The 17,221-nt window shown below is 37.5% G+C and overlaps 2 protein-coding genes across 2 annotated transcripts; both read right to left on the bottom strand.

The window, feature by feature from the left end:
* Positions 1 to 7,820: 7,820 nt before the first annotated feature.
* On the bottom strand, positions 7,821 to 8,303 carry LOC149218383 (uncharacterized). The gene has a single exon (XM_089386547.1). It carries the CDS (start codon positions 8,301 to 8,303, stop codon positions 7,821 to 7,823), a length of 483 nt encoding a protein of 160 aa, XP_089242673.1.
* A 6,471-nt stretch (positions 8,304 to 14,774) lies between these two features.
* On the bottom strand, positions 14,775 to 16,864 carry LOC149218384 (F-box protein SKIP22-like). The gene is given in 2 exon segments (XM_089383931.1): positions 14,775 to 15,187; positions 15,189 to 16,864. Coding segments are annotated over 2 exon segments (1,662 nt in total). The 5' UTR covers positions 16,761 to 16,864; the 3' UTR covers positions 14,775 to 15,097.
* Between the last annotated feature and the right edge of the window lie 357 nt (positions 16,865 to 17,221).

A 17,221-nucleotide genomic window follows, 5' to 3' on the forward strand; every position in this document is an offset into this window, starting at 1 on the left:
GCTCTCTCTGCAATCAAACAATACAGCTCATAGATTGAATAGACACTATATATGTCCTCCTTAAGCCCTCCAAGCTTCCTATTTCCTTGCGCAATTTTCCTTGGGGTCCAATGATGTCACATGTGTGAATTGGCCTCATCACACGCACTAAACCTAAAGAAGTAACTACGCAATCCTCAAGGAAATAATTCATTCTGCATGCAAGAAATATTCACAATGGAATATTCTAGCAACTGATAGTACACTACCCCTCCATCAGATATCAACTGGGCCTCTGTCTGAATGGACATGCATGAGTTATTTATGAGAGAATACTCAATTATCTGAAGTGCAGTAGTTACATGTATGCAAGCATTAACTAATTGAACTTATATTAATTCAACAAATTGTTTGAATTAATCTAATTGGACTTGACTCGGTGAACTAAGTCAACTAATTACAACTCATCCTTATCCTTTAATTGATAGATAAAATCCTCAATTAATGGAGAAACTGTTGCATGTCCTCACATAGACTTCAAGTTTGATTTTCGTTAACTAATTAAATCAAGATGAATTAATTAATTATTTTACAAACTGCTCTTAAGATCAAATTCGAATTTTACTTCACTATTTTAGTTTAGGAACTGACTAAAATAGGAAGGTATCTCGAAATGCTATTTATAGAATGTTGTTTTTAGCACTTCTATTTTTTTCCATCCATTGTTGTTAAGATCAACATTAGCTGAACTGTTATTTATAGCAGTGCTATTTTTAGCATTTCTTGTTGCTATTTTCAACAAATTGATGGTTGCTATCTCAAGAAACCACAAAGCTGGTACAATGGGAACAAAAAATCGTTGCTATTTAGCAAACCACAGTGCTGATACAGGGGGAACATCGAATCGTTGCTATCTCAGCAAACCACAATGTTGATACAGGAGAACAACAAATTGTTGATATCTCAATAAACCACAATGTTGATAGAAGGTGAGTAGCAAATCGTTGCTATCTCAGCAAACCACAGTGTTGGTACATGGGGAACAACGAATCATTGTTATCTCAGCAAACCACATTGTTGGTACAGGGGAACAAAAAATCGTTTTTCCCAGCCACGTAGTCTGTAAAAACACAATTTAAAGATCCCTTCGTAACTCCCCAACCAAGGATCTTTTTGGAAAATCGCTTGCTAGTTACCAAATAGATCCTGCTCTGCACAAAACCCAAATGCCATAATTTCGAATTTTGTCTTCCTTTGATCAGAAATTGACCCACAAATTTGATGACGGTTTTCCCTTACGAATTTTCCTTTCTTCTGTTGGCTTGATACAGAGTGCTCTATATTCTCAAATCTGTAATGTAAATGACTCTTTCCAATACACAATCTTGGATGCAAAAGCACTGGATTAGAATATTAACTGAAATGTGATTCTCTAGGTTCTCATTTAAATGTAAATAATAGAGAAAATACAGTGCATGAATTCCTCATTCAACACAGCAATTTAAATACCAAATCAATTTCAATCTCCAGATATTAATATTATGGTTCACAAACCTCACAAACACATATGCAAATAATTGTCTCACACACACTTAAAATTTCAATTTGTTGATAATAGAAGCACTAGTCTAAGAAATGTTGTTCAGTTAACTTCAATCTCCCACAGAGAAAAAAAAAACAGCGTACCTCTCTCTCAAACCCAAAAATCTTCCAACCCCCAAAAATGTACCTCCCCTCTCCAAAAACTAAAAGCAATTTTCCAAGAAATGAGTTCATGGATGTGAACCAATTTCCCTTAGCCGTAACTACCTACTAACTATAAAATCTTTCTTTTAACTAGATATTCCTAACTAATCTTAATGGAATATCAAAAACTTTTCACAAATAAACTTTAAAATGTTCTAGCCTTGACATGTGATCAATCCATCACATTGCTAGGCTCTTGGTCTGACTTTAATAACTTATCAATTTTTATGTGCTCGACCTAAGTTTCCTGCATCAAACTCCCCAAAAAAGAAAATTTTATGAGCTCCTACTCATAAGATCTTCTATAGAATGACCTACCTTCTATAGTGTTGTTTCATCCATCCAAGTAGAATCCTCCATCGAACGATCTTTCCACTTCACAAGATATTCTTTCCTTATGGTCTTCTTGGCAACATGTGTATCCAAAATCTGTTCAACCTCTACACTCTTTGCCATGGGCATTTGCTTCAGCCACTGTTGTTCCTTTCCTTCATCCTGGTCAATATTCCCAGAAGATTGATCTGCATCACCAACTTTGTAGGGATACAAATCTGCTACATTAAAAATGGGTGAAATGCCAATTCCTGGAGGTAACTCCAACTCATAAGAATTTGCTGAAAACTTGCGGAGGATCTTACAAGGTCCTATATACTTCATTTTCAATTTATTATATTCTCCCCTTCGAAACCTCTATTTTCTTAGGTGAGCTAGGACCACATCTCCCACTTCAAAGTTTACCTCTTTCATGTGTACATTTGCTCATTGATTATAGTTGTTGCTTGTATCTTGTAATCTTTGTTTTACTTGCTCGTGCAGCTCACTCATGGACGTTGCAAAATCCTCTCCATCAGCTGTTCTATGCTCAAGCTTTCCCAAGTCTCTTAGCTCACAAATTCCCCTCGAATGCATGTTGTACAAGATCTGAAATGGACTCTTTCTTGTGCTCCTATTTGGTGATTCATTATATGCAAGCTCAACCTGGGCTAGCACATGATCCCATTGCTTTGGTCGGTCACCTACTAAACTCCTCAACAAATTACCCAAACTCATGTTTACAACCTCTGTTTTCCCATCAGACTGTGGATGATAGGATGAGCTAAAATTTAGCTTAGTGCCAAGTTTCTTCCACAAGGTCCTCCAGAAATGTCTGGTGAATCTTGTGTCCCTGTCAGAGATTATACTTTTTGGAAAACCATGCAACCAAACAATCTCATCAAAAAAAAAATAGTCACATGGGTAGCATCACTAGTTTTGAAACATGAAATGAAATGAGACATCTTAGTAAATATATCCACAACTACAAGGATTGAATCATTACCTCGTTGAGTTCTCGATAAACCCAGAACAAAGTCCATACTCACCGAATCCCAAGGTCTGTTGGGAATGGGAAATGGCATGTATAGTCTAGCATTATGACATCTCCCTTTCACTTGTTGACATACACTGCACTTACATACATACCTTTGTACACTTGCCTTCATCTTAGGCCAAAAATAGAAGTGACTCAATTGCCCAAATGTTTTCTCAACACCAAAGTGTCCATGGAACCCACCATTATGCTTTTCTTGGACCAAGTTTTCCTTCATTGAGCAATTGACAATATATAGTTGATTGTTCTTGAACAATAGTTCATCCTGCAACATAAACTCTTTCCATGGATTGTTGTCCCTATTGACTGGATTTTTACACGCTGCAAAAGCTTCTTTAAAAACAACATCAATGTCATACAAGTAAACAATGACAAACTTACCAATGAACTCCTTCAAGACTTCATTCATTAGCCGCATAAAAAATTGGGTGCATTTGATAAGCCAAATGACATGACCATCTACTCGTACAAGCCTTCATTGGTCTTGAAAGTTGTCTTCCACTCGTCTCCTTCTCTAATCCGAATTTGATGATAACCACTTTTCAGGTCAATCTTTGAGAAGTAAGTTGCTCCACCCAAGCAATCCATCATATCATCCATTTGTGGCAATGGAAACCTGTAACGAATGGTGATCTTGTTGATTTCTCTAGAGTTAGTGCACATTCTCCACCCTTCTTTGGACTTAGCACTGTAGGTACGGCACACGGACTCAAACTTTCTCTTATTAGTCCTTTGTCCAATAATTCTTGGACTTGCTTCCTCACTTCCTCATTCTCTTTGGGTGTCATTTGATATGCAGCCTTGTTTGGAAGACTTGCTCTCGGTATCAAGTCTATGTGATGACTAATGCTTCTTTTGGGTGGCAATTCACTTGGCAATTCATTAACTACAATATCATGAAATTCATGCAACAACTTCTAAACTTCAAGAGGTAAATCTACAATTTTAGTGTGCAGAAGTACTATCTTTGGCTTGCAAACCACTGCATAGCTTACCTCTTCTTCTTCCATCTATTGTAGAAATTCCTTTCCACTAAGTAGAAGTGCTTTTGGGCTGCTTGTTTCAGTGGTACCTTCATCTTTCAATGGTACAAGAGTGCGCTTGATGCCATCCTTTTCAAACTTATAACAATTGCTCTCTCCAGCCTAGATCCATATTAACGCCAGATCTATCAAACGCCGAGAGGGATCAAATCTCTCGAGGTGCAAACCTATTTTTTGAATGAAAAACTTGAGGAAAGGTTTGTGCATCGACAGATTTGATCCCTCTCGGCGCTTGATAGATCCGGTGTTAACATGGATCTAGGCTGGTCATGTGCAGTCATACAAAATTTGTTGAACATCTAATTTTATTTTTTTTAAATATGCTAAATATGTCTAAGATTAATTTGGTCAATTTAATTTAAAATTTGCTTAATTACCTCAGTTTGTTGAGATGAGAGAGACTATTAGTAACTTGAATGATGAAAAATGATGAAATACAAATTTTGCGTGCAAAGTGTCAATGTAACAATTTTGATAGATAGAAAATGTGAATACTAAGAATATAATCTATTACAAATATTGTTCATTGCAATCAATCTGAAACTATTTTCTTCTATTGTTTCTATTATCACACCTATTAGTTTTTCCATTTTCTCTTATCGATCATATGAAAAGAGTAGTTGGAAGCATAGACCATTCAAATATTTAACTTGATCTACTGTAGTAAACAACATACCTTGTCTCTGTTGCTCTCCAATATTAATAGTAGTTTTCTCCAAAGTCAATCATTCTGACTTATGGAGTGTTAAACCCCAAATAATTTTCAATGGTAGTTATTTTCTATTATTGCGTTGGAATGCAAAGTAATTAACAATGTTGAATGATGGAAAATTGAAATAATAAGAATGTGGCCAATTATAAATAGTTTATAGTTTCAAGAAGCAAATATTTTATATGGGATGAAAAATCAAGTATTGTATCTAATGTTGAATAATTTTTATGTGCTTACATTTAGAGAGTGTGTGTGTCTTTTGGGGGTGAGAATGAAAGACAAGGGGATATAGAGATATAGATGGGGAAGGAGAGGGAAGAAGAGAGAGCAAAGACAGGGAGGGAGGAAGAGAGATATATATGGAGAGAGAAACGTTAGAGAGAGAGAGAGAGAAGGGAAATAGAGAGAGATTGAGGGGAAAGGGAGGGACAGAGAGATAGATAGATAGATATAGAGAGAGAGTGTGTATGTTTAGGGGCTGAGATAGATAGATAGAGAAGGAGAGACAATAGGAGATAGAGATATAGATGGAGGAGGTAGAGATGTGCTTACACTGAAATCAATGCACATTATTAATCTAATTACTTTGAAATTGATGTACATCATACATCTTGTTGCATCAAATCAGAAATCAACCTCTGCACTAAAATCAACACATGTAGTGCAAACAATCAAATAGGATTATAAATCAACATCTATACTAAAATCAGTGCATCTAGTGAAAGAAATCAAATAGGATTAGAAATCAATATCTACATTGAAACCAATGCATTTAATGCAAGCAATCAAATATGGGTAGAAATCAACATCTACATTGAAATCAATGCATCTAGTGTAAGGTATTAAATATGATTAGAAATCGACATCTATGCTGAAATCAATGCATCTAGTGCAAGCAATTAAATAGGATTAGAAATTAATATCTACACTTAAATCAATGCATCATGTACAAGCAATCAAATAGGATTAGAAATTAATATGTACACTGAAACCAATGCATCTAAAAAAAGTAATCAAATATGAATGGAAATCAACATGTACGCTGAAATCAATGCATCTAGTGTAAGGTATTAAATATGATTAGAAATCGACATCTACACTGAAATCAATGCATCTAGTGCAAGCGATCAAATAGGATTAGAAATTAATATCTACACTAAAACCAATGCATCCTGTGCAAGCAATCAAATAAGAGTAGAAATCAACATCGACACTGAAATCAATGCATCTAGTGTAAGGTATTAAATAGAATTATAAATCAACATCTACATTGAAATCAATGCATATAGTGCATGTGATCAAATTTGATTAGAAATCAACAATTACATTGAAATAAATACATCTATTTTAGTGAAAATATAAAATATTCATGACTTTCTAGATCTAAATTCTATCTGTATTTGTCTCTGTGAGACTCTTTCTTCTTCCCTCTCTCTCCACCTTTCATTCTGTGTCTATCTCCCTGCTGCTCTCCTTATCTCTCTTCCCCTCCCTCTCTCCCTCGTCTCACTCTACCTGCCTCTCCCTAACTTTCTCTCTCTCTTCTTTCCTCTCTCCCCCCGCCATCTATATTTATACCTCTCCATCTCTCCTTATTTGTCTCTCTATCTCAACCCCCTAAACGCATGCCACGCTATCTCTCTCTCCCCACATATTATATATCTATCTATCTCCCCCTCTTCCTTTCCCTCTCTATCTCTTCCCCTTCTCTCTCTCTCTATGTCTTTCTTCCCCTTCCAACTCCATCTCTCTCCCCCCCTCTCTCCTCTCTCTCAAGTCCTCTCTCTTTTTCCTTCCTCTCTCTCCCCCTCTCTCTCCTCTCTCTCAAGTCCTCTCTCTTTTTGCTTCCTCTCTCTCCCACCTCCCTCTGCCTCTGCCCCCATCATACACACACTCTCTCTCCACCCTCCAACTTTGTCATTATCTCCCTCCCTCTCTCCTCCTCTCTCTCCCCCTCCCTCCCTCTCTCCTCCTCTCTCTCCCCCTCTCTCTCAACGAATGCATTGCGGGAGCTTACATCGAAGAAATGAGAATGAGTGAGTGTGTAACCTAAAACAAACCGAAATAATCTGCTCCCTTCCAAGATTAGCATTTCTCAATCTATTCGAAAGCCACATGGTAAGGGCGTTGTAGTTGTACTTGTCGCTCACAAAAACAAAGGTGGTTGCCAATGCCCATGATTAGTGGATTTAGGTTTTTCAAATCATAGTGTACCTCCTCTTTTACTATGGCCCCTCCTAAGACAAATGATAAATTTTAGAGCTATGTTCATCAAATGAATGCGTGTTTAAGACCATGGGCGACCCAAAAGAATGAGACAAGCATCCATTGGCATTACATCACAAAGCACCTTGTCTTTATACCTGCCTATCTGAAACTCAACTTCACTTTGTTCATGCACCAAAAATTGGTGTCCTTTTTGCAACCACGAAACCTTATAAGGTGTGGGGTAACCACGATACCTTATAAGGTGTGGGGTACTTAATCTTTTTCAATTCCAATTTTTCCACCATTTCTTAGGAGACTAGATTGTTTGTACTTCTGCTATCAATCACCAATATGTAGTGTTTGCCTTTTGCCTTGAACATTCTCTTGAATAAGGATTTCCTTTGGACTGGTTCAATAGTCTCCTTTGTTGGTTTTAACAAGACTTTGTGCATCATCAACACCTCTCCAGTCTTTGGCACATTCTCTACCTCAAGTACTTGTGCTTCTACTGCTTCGGTTTGAGCTATGTATGCACCTCGATGTCCCATATTGTCATTCTCAAGACATTCAAAAGATCGGTGACCCAATTTGTTATATTCGTAACACCGGTAGATGGTCTCTCTGCGTCTTCCTCTACCTCTACTTCTACCTCTCTGGTAAGGTCTCCCTCCTCTGTTGTCACCTTCTTTCTCTGACTGTCGTTGCTGATTGAGTTGCCTTCATCATTATTTTTCGCAGGAAATTTTCCTCTTCCATTTGTCTGTCATTTCCCTTTGGAAAAACCATGTCCTCTTCCAGAGCTTTTCTTCCTAGCTATCTTTTCCTCTGCCTTCAAGGCGCACTGGCATGCTTCCTTTATTGTCCTTGGAGAAATTATGTTGATTTCATCTTGGATATCTAACCTCAAACCATTGATATACCTTTTTGTCTTCCCTGGGGTATCTTCTACATAGCCTGCTCTCAAATTCACCTTGTAAAACTCTTCGATGTAGTCCCTCACTATCATTATCTTTTGTTTAAGATTTTGCATATGTTTGTAAAGAGTTACCTGGTAATCCTTTGGCAACAACTTACTCTTCATCTTTGCCACCATTCTATCCCAACTCTTGATCAATGGTTTGTCATTCTTCCTTCTTTCAGCGTATACATTGTCCCACCATAGTGCAGCATAGCCTTTCAACCTTGTCACAACAAACTTGACTCTCTTATCTTCATCAATTTCCTCGTACTCAAAATACTTGTCCATCTCACTAATCTAATTTAGTAGATTCTCATCTTTCAAACTGCCATCGTAAATAGAGATTTCAAGTTTTGGCCTTGAACTTGAGCCCAATATTGCTCTCAACAACTTAATCTCAGCAGTGTCTTCAACATGCGCTGCTCCTTCAAGTTCCTCTTCGGCCTCACTAACATCTTCACCTTCAGGGTCTCGTTGTCTCCCTACTTCCATGGCTTCTCACCGAACTTGCAGTCTCCTTATCTTTTCCCAGAGTTCTGCATTACCCGTGGGTCTGCCTCCGCAACCTCGTGCCCTTCCTGCTCCCCTATTCATCTCTCTATATTGTAGATACCAACAACGTTAAGGCTCTGATACCACAAACCATAGTGCTGATACAGGGGGGACATCAAATCGATGCTATCTCAGCAAACCACAATGCTGATACAAGGGGAACAACAAATCGTTGCTATCTCAACAAACCACGGTGCTAATACAAGGGAACAACAAATCGCTGCTATCTCAGCAAACCACAGTGTTGGTACAAGAGGAACAACAAATCGTTGCTATCTCAGCAAACCACAGTGCTGGTACAAGAGGAACAACAAATCGTTGCTATCTCAGCAAACCACAGTGCTGGTACAGGGGAACAGCGAATCGTTTTTCCCAGCAACGCAGTGTGTAAAAATACAGTTTAAAGATCCCTTCATAACTCCCCAACCAAGGACCTTTTTGGAATACTGCTCGCCATTTACCAAATAGACCCTGCTCTACACAAAACCAAAATGCCAGAATTTCAAATTTCGGCTTCCTTTTATCAGAAATTGACCCGTAAATTTGATGACGGTTTTCCCTTACAAATTTATCTTTCTTCTATTGGCTTGATACAGAGTGATTTGTATTTTCGAATCTGTAATGTAAAAAACTCTTCCAATACACAATCTTGGATGCAAAAGCACTGAATTAGAAGATTAACTGAAATGTGATTCTCTGGGTTCTCACTTAAATGTAAATAATGGAGAAAATACAGTGCATGAATTCCTCATTCAACACAGCGATTTAAAGACCAAATCAATTTAAATTTCTAAAAATACAATGCATGAATTCCTCATTCAACATTCAACACAGCGATTTAAAGACCAAATCAATTTAAATTTCTAGTATTAATATTATGGTTCACAAACCTCACAAGCACGTCTGCAAATAACTGTCTCACACAGTTACAAATTTCGATTTCCTGATTAAAAACCATTGTCTAAGAAATGTTGTTAACTTCAATCTTCCACAGAGAAAAAAAAAACAGCGTAAGTTTCTCTCTCTCAAACCCAAAAAACTTCCAACCCACAAAAATGTTGCTCCCCTCTCCAAAAACTAAAAGCAACTGTCTAAGAAATGAGTTCATGGATGTGAACCAATTTCCCTTAGCCGTAACTACCTACTAACTATAAAATCATTTCTTTAAACTAGATATTCCTAAGTAATCTTAATTGAATATCAAAGAGTTTTCACAAATAAACTTTAAAATGTTCTAGCCTTGACATGTGATCAATCCATCACATTGCTAGGCTATTGGTCTGACTCTAATAACTTATCATTTTTTATGTGCTCGGCGTAATGCCCCTGCAACCCTAAATTAACATAACTTCTACCGTCAGATCATTCGCCTAATGAACGGCCTAAATTGATTATGAAATTACAATATTTTGCAAGGCAATTTTACATCTATTTTTAGCTTCAGGGACGCTGCGCCCGAACCCCCACTCCCGGGGGGGCTCATAAAATTCGTCGTTGCTCCCCCCTGCTCGAACCCCCATGGCAATGATTAAACGAGCGGCAACCGATAGGAACTAGTATCCAATGCAACTGAAACAAAAACCTCTGAACAATCAGGGTTCACACCCAACAGTTGTTAACATATTTTGATGCTTCCTTGTCATTGTCGTACACCTACATATTCAAGTCTAACTAGTACCTCATAGAAGGACTCCACTGCCCCTTCGATTTGACATGTCATGAGAAGACAAGTTACCTCATAGAATTGGTTGGATATATGTCTTGCTATTGATAACAATGCTCCCCCCGTTTCCATCCTTAGCCTTATTTGTGTAATTATTTGTAATTTGATTATTTTCTAGAAGCATATGAAAAAATATCATGCTCAAAATGTGGGATACAACTTGGCAAGCCCTAACAAACATCAATGCTAACTTTAAATCCATGGGGCTTGTGTCAAAAACTATGTCTAATGACATTCTTTGAATTCCTCACCACAATCAAATTTGGAATATTAAGATAAGCAACAAGCCTTAAAAACCTTGTAGAAAGGCATGAGCCTCAGCGAGATTGTTGGAAAATATTCCTAGACTCCATGCATAAGAACATTCTATCTTCTTTACTAGGTATATCACTCCGAGATTCAATTTCAAAGCACCATCAAATTAGAGAATGAAGGGTTTTTTAGCCTGACTCCATTGATCAGATTCTTGTGAAGTTAATTAAATCTACTAGCATGAATGTAGACATACTTGCTTGGGTTGTGAAGAAGGACAAGAATATCTAAAAGATTAAATTGATCTAGCCATTAACATTCTTCTTTGTTTAGATCTCGACCTAGAGTGAAATTATCCCTTTTGAATTAAGATGCTAAAATAGTAATGATTGAGCTTTAATCTCCACAATCTTTGGTTGAGTAATCATTTGTTGGAAGATGGCATGATTTCTTGTCAACAAGGATTTTCCACGTACGAATTTAAACAATGCAGTCCACACCCTTTTAAAGAGAGGTTTGTGATGAAAGGGCCATGTGTAATGATCGGGCCAAGTCTCAAATAGTTGCTTCAATCAATTTGGTCACTTGAATCGATACTCAACGCCATTAACCACTACTAACCAACCCCATAGTCAAATGACAATCCAAAAATAAGTGGTGAGAAGATTCCAGGATGGAAAGGCAAAGAGCACATCAATAGGGACTATGGATTCCTCTCTTTTTTGTGTTTTCTAAAGTTAAGATTTTGCCATTAAGGTAAAGTTTAAAAAAATATGAATATTTGACAAGCCACTTGAATGCCAAAATTTGCTCCAAAATGATGCTTTGTGGTGGCTAGGGTCAAAGCAAAAAAAGACAAAGTTGTAGGGCATACCCTTACTTAAGGGATAGCCATTTCACTTAAGATGATGATAAACATGAAGCCACACTACTCAATATAATTGATGCATGCATTAAGTGAATTTGTTAAGTTAAATATCTAAAAAGAACCTTGATGTCTAACATTGATCAAGGAAAATTTATGTATATAATATATCCTTTATTTAGTAATCGATATTGAAAAATTACACGTGTTCCCTTTCTCTATGTATGATGTGGTGAATGGGAAGGAGCGTATATTATAAAGGCATGTTCATTAATAATGATAATGTAATTAAGGTTATGGCCAAGCGAGACACCAAATTGGTGTATGAAACCCCTTTGTTTGTGAAGCAAAGGACCCACCTCCACACAACGATTTGACCGCTAAAATTTACAAAGGTGTATATACATTATCAACCTCTGGATTTAAACCTGTCACTATTTAAGATGAAACACATGTTCCTTACCATATTATGTTATACATGATAACATAATAAAGTTAACTAGCCCAATATATTACAAAATAAAATTTTATCAACTTTGTCAATGAAGGTAAGAGTTGGAGGAGAAATGGGAGAGAATTAAATTAATGAGGGTGAGGATGAGGGTGATCTCTGCTAATGAAAGAGAATTAAATCAAGGAGGGTAGAGGTAGGGGGAAAGAATGAGAATCTCTGCTATTTCTCCCCCACCCTCGCCCTTATTAACAAAGTTCTCTTATGTTTTCGCCATACCGCTGTCATACACAGGAAATAGATGAACATGGAATCTGTTTTATTAAAAATGATCCACATATAAATACAATGTCTATGACCTTTGAAATTAACTTCCAATGTCTAAGGCTCAGCTACCTAGAACATTCCATAATTGGCTAGAAGTTGATGTTTGTGTTCTGCTAAGTGGAAGTGCTCGCAACTAGTGGTTTGAAGATAACTGCAAATTGTTGGTGGTTTAAAGATAACCGCAAATTGGTGTATGGCAAAAGCTATAAAACTTCTATTAAATGGTGGTTTAATGAAGACCGCAAATCAAATAATGCTCAGTGGTTTGACTCTAGCTCTGGTTACAAAGACAACTCTAGTTGTGGCTATAGTTAATGGCTCTGATTCAAGCTCAATTGATAGGATTTGAAACTTTTTGTCTTGATTGTCAATCATTGATATTGTTTCCCCCTTTTCAGATTCAAGTTGAGAAAGATGAAAATCTTTTCACAATACTCACAAGGATGAAGATCAAAAACTCTGATCCTCCATGTCACAAGGATACTCACAAGGATGAAGATCAAAAACTCTGATCCTCCATGTCACAAAATCAATAGTGTTTTAACTTTCACTAACACCAATGCAATGCAATTTACAAAGACTATTTACGATTATTCTTGATTCTGATATGAATTCATCTTCGAAACACCAATGCAATGCAATTTACAAAGACTATTTACGATTATTCTTGATTATGATATGAATTCATCTTCGAAAGTAATATATAAACAATGTCATATTAACAATTAGAAAATAGACTGAAGTCACACCACTCCAAAAAAAAATACACAAATACAATATAAATAGAAATACTCGTGTCTGAAATTAAGACCATTTACTTTTTGTTTGGATCATTTACCTCTATTGATTTGAGGGAATGGAGACCACCCTCATATTCTCCCCTGCACAAGTCCCTTAACCTGTGCATATGCAATGACAAACCACTATAAAAACAACCCAAAACCTCGGGCTTGCGCAGGCTAGGCCAAGTATTGGAAGCCTAGTTTCCGTTTCACACTGGTGTTGTGGTTACCATTATAGACTACCATTTGATCATAATACACATAGATAGAGAGAGAGGTGTACGGAAGGTCGGGCCCAGCAATTGAGGACGCTGAGATTATATTCAACGAATGCATTGCGGGAGCTTACATCGAAGAAATGAGGACGAGCGAGTGTGTAACCTAGAGCAAACCGAAATAACCTGCTCCCTTCCAGGATTAGCATTTCTCAATCTATTCGAAAGCCACATGGTAAGGGCACTGTAGTTGTACTTTTCGCTCACAAAAACAAAGGTGGTTGCCAATGCCCATGATTAGTGGATTTAGGTTTTTCAAATCATAGTGTACCTGCTCTTTTACTCTGGCCCCTCCCAAGACAAATGACAAATTTCAGAGCTATGTTCATCGAATGAATGCTTGTTTAAGACCATAATAGACTTGTATATATCAAAACAGAAATTACGTTATTGACCAATGGGAAGACAAGTTATCATCAAGGAGCAATTAACTTGTCACAATGTGTTATTATACTTATTTTTCATGCAAAACGTGCAAAGCTCTACCCTTTAGTTCTGCAAGATTATTGTTTTTCCGTCTCCAATGTCCACATTGTTCAGGTGCCTGTAACCAAAACACGAAAGCCATATTTTTCGGTTCATTGAATTAAAAGACCAAATTTGTGTGTTCAAACTTTCACACATAATAACCATGTAATTATCAGAATTGTTCACTGGGTACATTTGATGACACTTGTTTTTCATAATGGATTTTCATTGTATTGACTTAACCAAAGAATTAGACAATATGAAAGCCGATACTTTTGAAAGGAAGTTATTGGCTCACGTTTTCCAAATTATCGATGCTCAACTGATTCTACTGTCCCTATCTCAAATTAGAAGTTCATGGTTCTACTTTGGCTCTTAGATTTCTTTTGCTCTAAAGCAATGCGACTCATAAAGGTCATTCAACTCAGCATAAAATGATCAAAAACGTGAAGTTGTAACTAAATAGGCACGCTTGGCCTTCAAATTTTTCGGACAAGTTCTCTTACGATGTAAAAAATGCTATCATTCCAATCTTTGATTAACAGAAAAATGAGATTGAATAGAAAAAAGTTCGGAACAAATAATGACAACAATATTCCTCCTAGGATTAAGTCATTAACGTAGACAACTTCGTGCTCAAACCCGACGATGATGATGGGCAGACCAAATTTCAGCTACTAAAAAGATAAAAGAAAAAATTGCTTAATTTGCTTTAAAATTTTAACTTCGTACTCAAAGCTTAAAAACATATAACCAATAAATCTACAAAATTGGATGACTATTTAAATATAACTGTACACGTATTTAACACAAGACCCTGATCTTTACAAACAAAACATTATATGCATTTCTTTGAAACGCAACAAAACTTGGGAATCAAAACATAAAAATCTTATTGTGATGAGTATCCCGTAGGTTCAACTTTGTTCATAGCACATTCAATGGCAGTCCTGATGGGCTCCTTGTGACTCTTTACATTAATGGCAATAATAACCACACATTAATGACAATAATAACCACACATTTCCATTAAACTCAATCAAGACTAAGCTTTTAAAAAAATATCGACAAAAATACACTTTTCATATTTACCCCAAATTTAATTAAAAAAGTCACACATATATTGATAGATTTACATAAAATCCTCATTTCTCTCTTCATATTTGCGTAACAATAATCAAAATACGTTGTGTAACAACAACTCAAATATGTTACTCGTGCTAGATCCCAAATATAGACAATTTAGAATTGCATTGAAAGAACTTGCGATAAACTGAAGGTTAAAACACTCGGAAAAAAGGCTTTTTACATGATGCACTGTGCAATGGTTATAACGTGCCTACCTTGACAAAGTATAAACTCGATTTTCACAAACTAGAATCACCCTTCAATCCACTGAAATCACAGCCCGTTGCCACATGTCTTCTCCCTGTCGGCCAAAGCCTCCTTCCATTGCTCCCCAGCAAGCCACTACCTGGATAAAATCCCATATCACCGATGGCAGGAAACCGATCATAATCCCCTCCACTAATTCCGAAACCCGTCCCTGGGAAAGGAACAGGCATGTACCGGGGCAATCGCATTCGAGGAGTCTGCCGAACGTATCTGTTCCTGAAGTTTCTCCTCTGGGCCTCCATTTTTTTCTTCATAATCCAATCCCTCGCAAAAGCATCTTTCCATCTCTGACCGTCCGGACGTCCTCCTGCTGGTCTATCAACCTCAGAAAAAGAGCCAAGCTCATCCGCATACTTCTTCTTCCATAATTCATCATTAACAGAGAGAAACCTAAATTCTGTGCACACACAACCTAACTTGGCGACATCCACAGCGGGGAGAAATTCCAAAATCTTCAGCTTAAGCTCTGTGGGAAGCAGAATTAAAGATGGTGGAGATGGCAACCCAGTTTTTTCACACAAAGAAGTAAGCACCGGCATCGAAAACCTGTCTTTCACTATTCTCCACAGTTCAAACACACACATATCATGGCTTGAAGAAGCCTTCACATCGATTTCACAGCTAGATGAAGAACCCTTCACACCCATTTCCTGCCTTGAAGAACCCCCCCCAATCATTTCAACACGTTGGGAATCTCTCATGTTAAGAGAAAAATTTTCATTATTTTCATTTCGCTTCTTGCCCTCTGTGAATAAAGAATTTGTGGAATTTCCCCCATTACAGATAGCTTCTATTGAATTCACAGCAAACTGTAAAGCACTTAAAAACATTTCAACTTTCAGAGAAAGACGGTATACTTGTGAATCCTTTACACTCACCAGACTCCCATAAACGACTAAAAAACTCCCCAACATCTGAAATCTAACGCAGACGCTTTCCACACATTTACCGTTATCACAAACGAGTTCAGGGAGCGTGTAGTAAAGACTCACCATTGCCTTCGTAGACCAACCCTCAGGGAGTCGAAATCCGTGAAACCCTGGCTCCTCTGAGGCCTTCAAATCAAACCCTACAAACCCTGACTCGAGCATCACCGCGTGGACGGCTATCACCAGCAACCGGTGGCCACTTTCTGCATTCTCCCGCTCTGCCAACAAAACCCTCTCAAGAAAACATGGGACGGACCTCGATTTTTCCAGCAAGGGCAATTCCTCGCCATCCACCTCCATGGATTCAACCCCAAGTTGGTGATCGTCATCATCTTGAGTGTCATTAACGCAGATTTCTCTAGACGGCCCTGAGTTCGAACCCTCGTCATTCGAAGTCCGCTTGACAGCGGCAGAAGCGCATAATTCTCTCATAGATTTCGGGTTTTGCTCTTCCTCTCGGCCCCGTTTGGGGGTATCTGCGATCTGAAAGCCATCGGCACTGAGTGTGTAATAGATCAGATCGCCACCCGCGATGCCAAGGGTTTGCAGAGGCTCCTGCGGTAAACCCTGAAGCTCGTCCTTCTTGTTTAGAGAAAGACGAATTAATGGCGGAATTGAGGCAATTTTATCGGCGATAGTATCCTTTAGAGACTGCAGACTACAATTCAGCGGAAGATCAAGTCTCAGAGTCTCACCGCCATTAACAGATCGAACCCTAACTTTCATTTTTAACAGACTTGAATATTTTTCATTCCGAAACCTGACTGACACATTCGTTGCGGTGCTCGCACCCTCGTTGCTTATATTCCAATCAATGTGAGGAATTTCTCATTTTTCATTTTAATTTTATATATATAATCATTTCCAGACTTAGAATATTTTATATTCCAAAACTTGAGTGCATTCGATGCGGTGATTTGATCCTCGTTTTTTTTATGGAGTTGTCTTTAAAAAAAAAATTGGAAGTTTTTTCGGTGGGTTTTTTCGGTCAAAATCCGGAATCAATTTATTGAAATCGCAAGTTTGATAGTTAATTTTTGCACAATCAAAGTGTCCAGGGGTTTTTCAGGTGCTGAATCCAAATATGCAGTTAAAAAACCATTTTAAATAATACAAATCAAGATTTAACCTCAATTTTTTCCGCCGGATTCCGTCACTAGAATCTCTAAAAAATCGTATTAAAGACA

This window comes from Pinus tabuliformis, chromosome Q, assembly GCF_031772625.1.
Source record: "Pinus tabuliformis cultivar Carrire ecotype Pingquan chromosome Q, CPIR1, whole genome shotgun sequence".
Taxonomy (NCBI): domain Eukaryota; kingdom Viridiplantae; phylum Streptophyta; class Pinopsida; order Pinales; family Pinaceae; genus Pinus; species Pinus tabuliformis.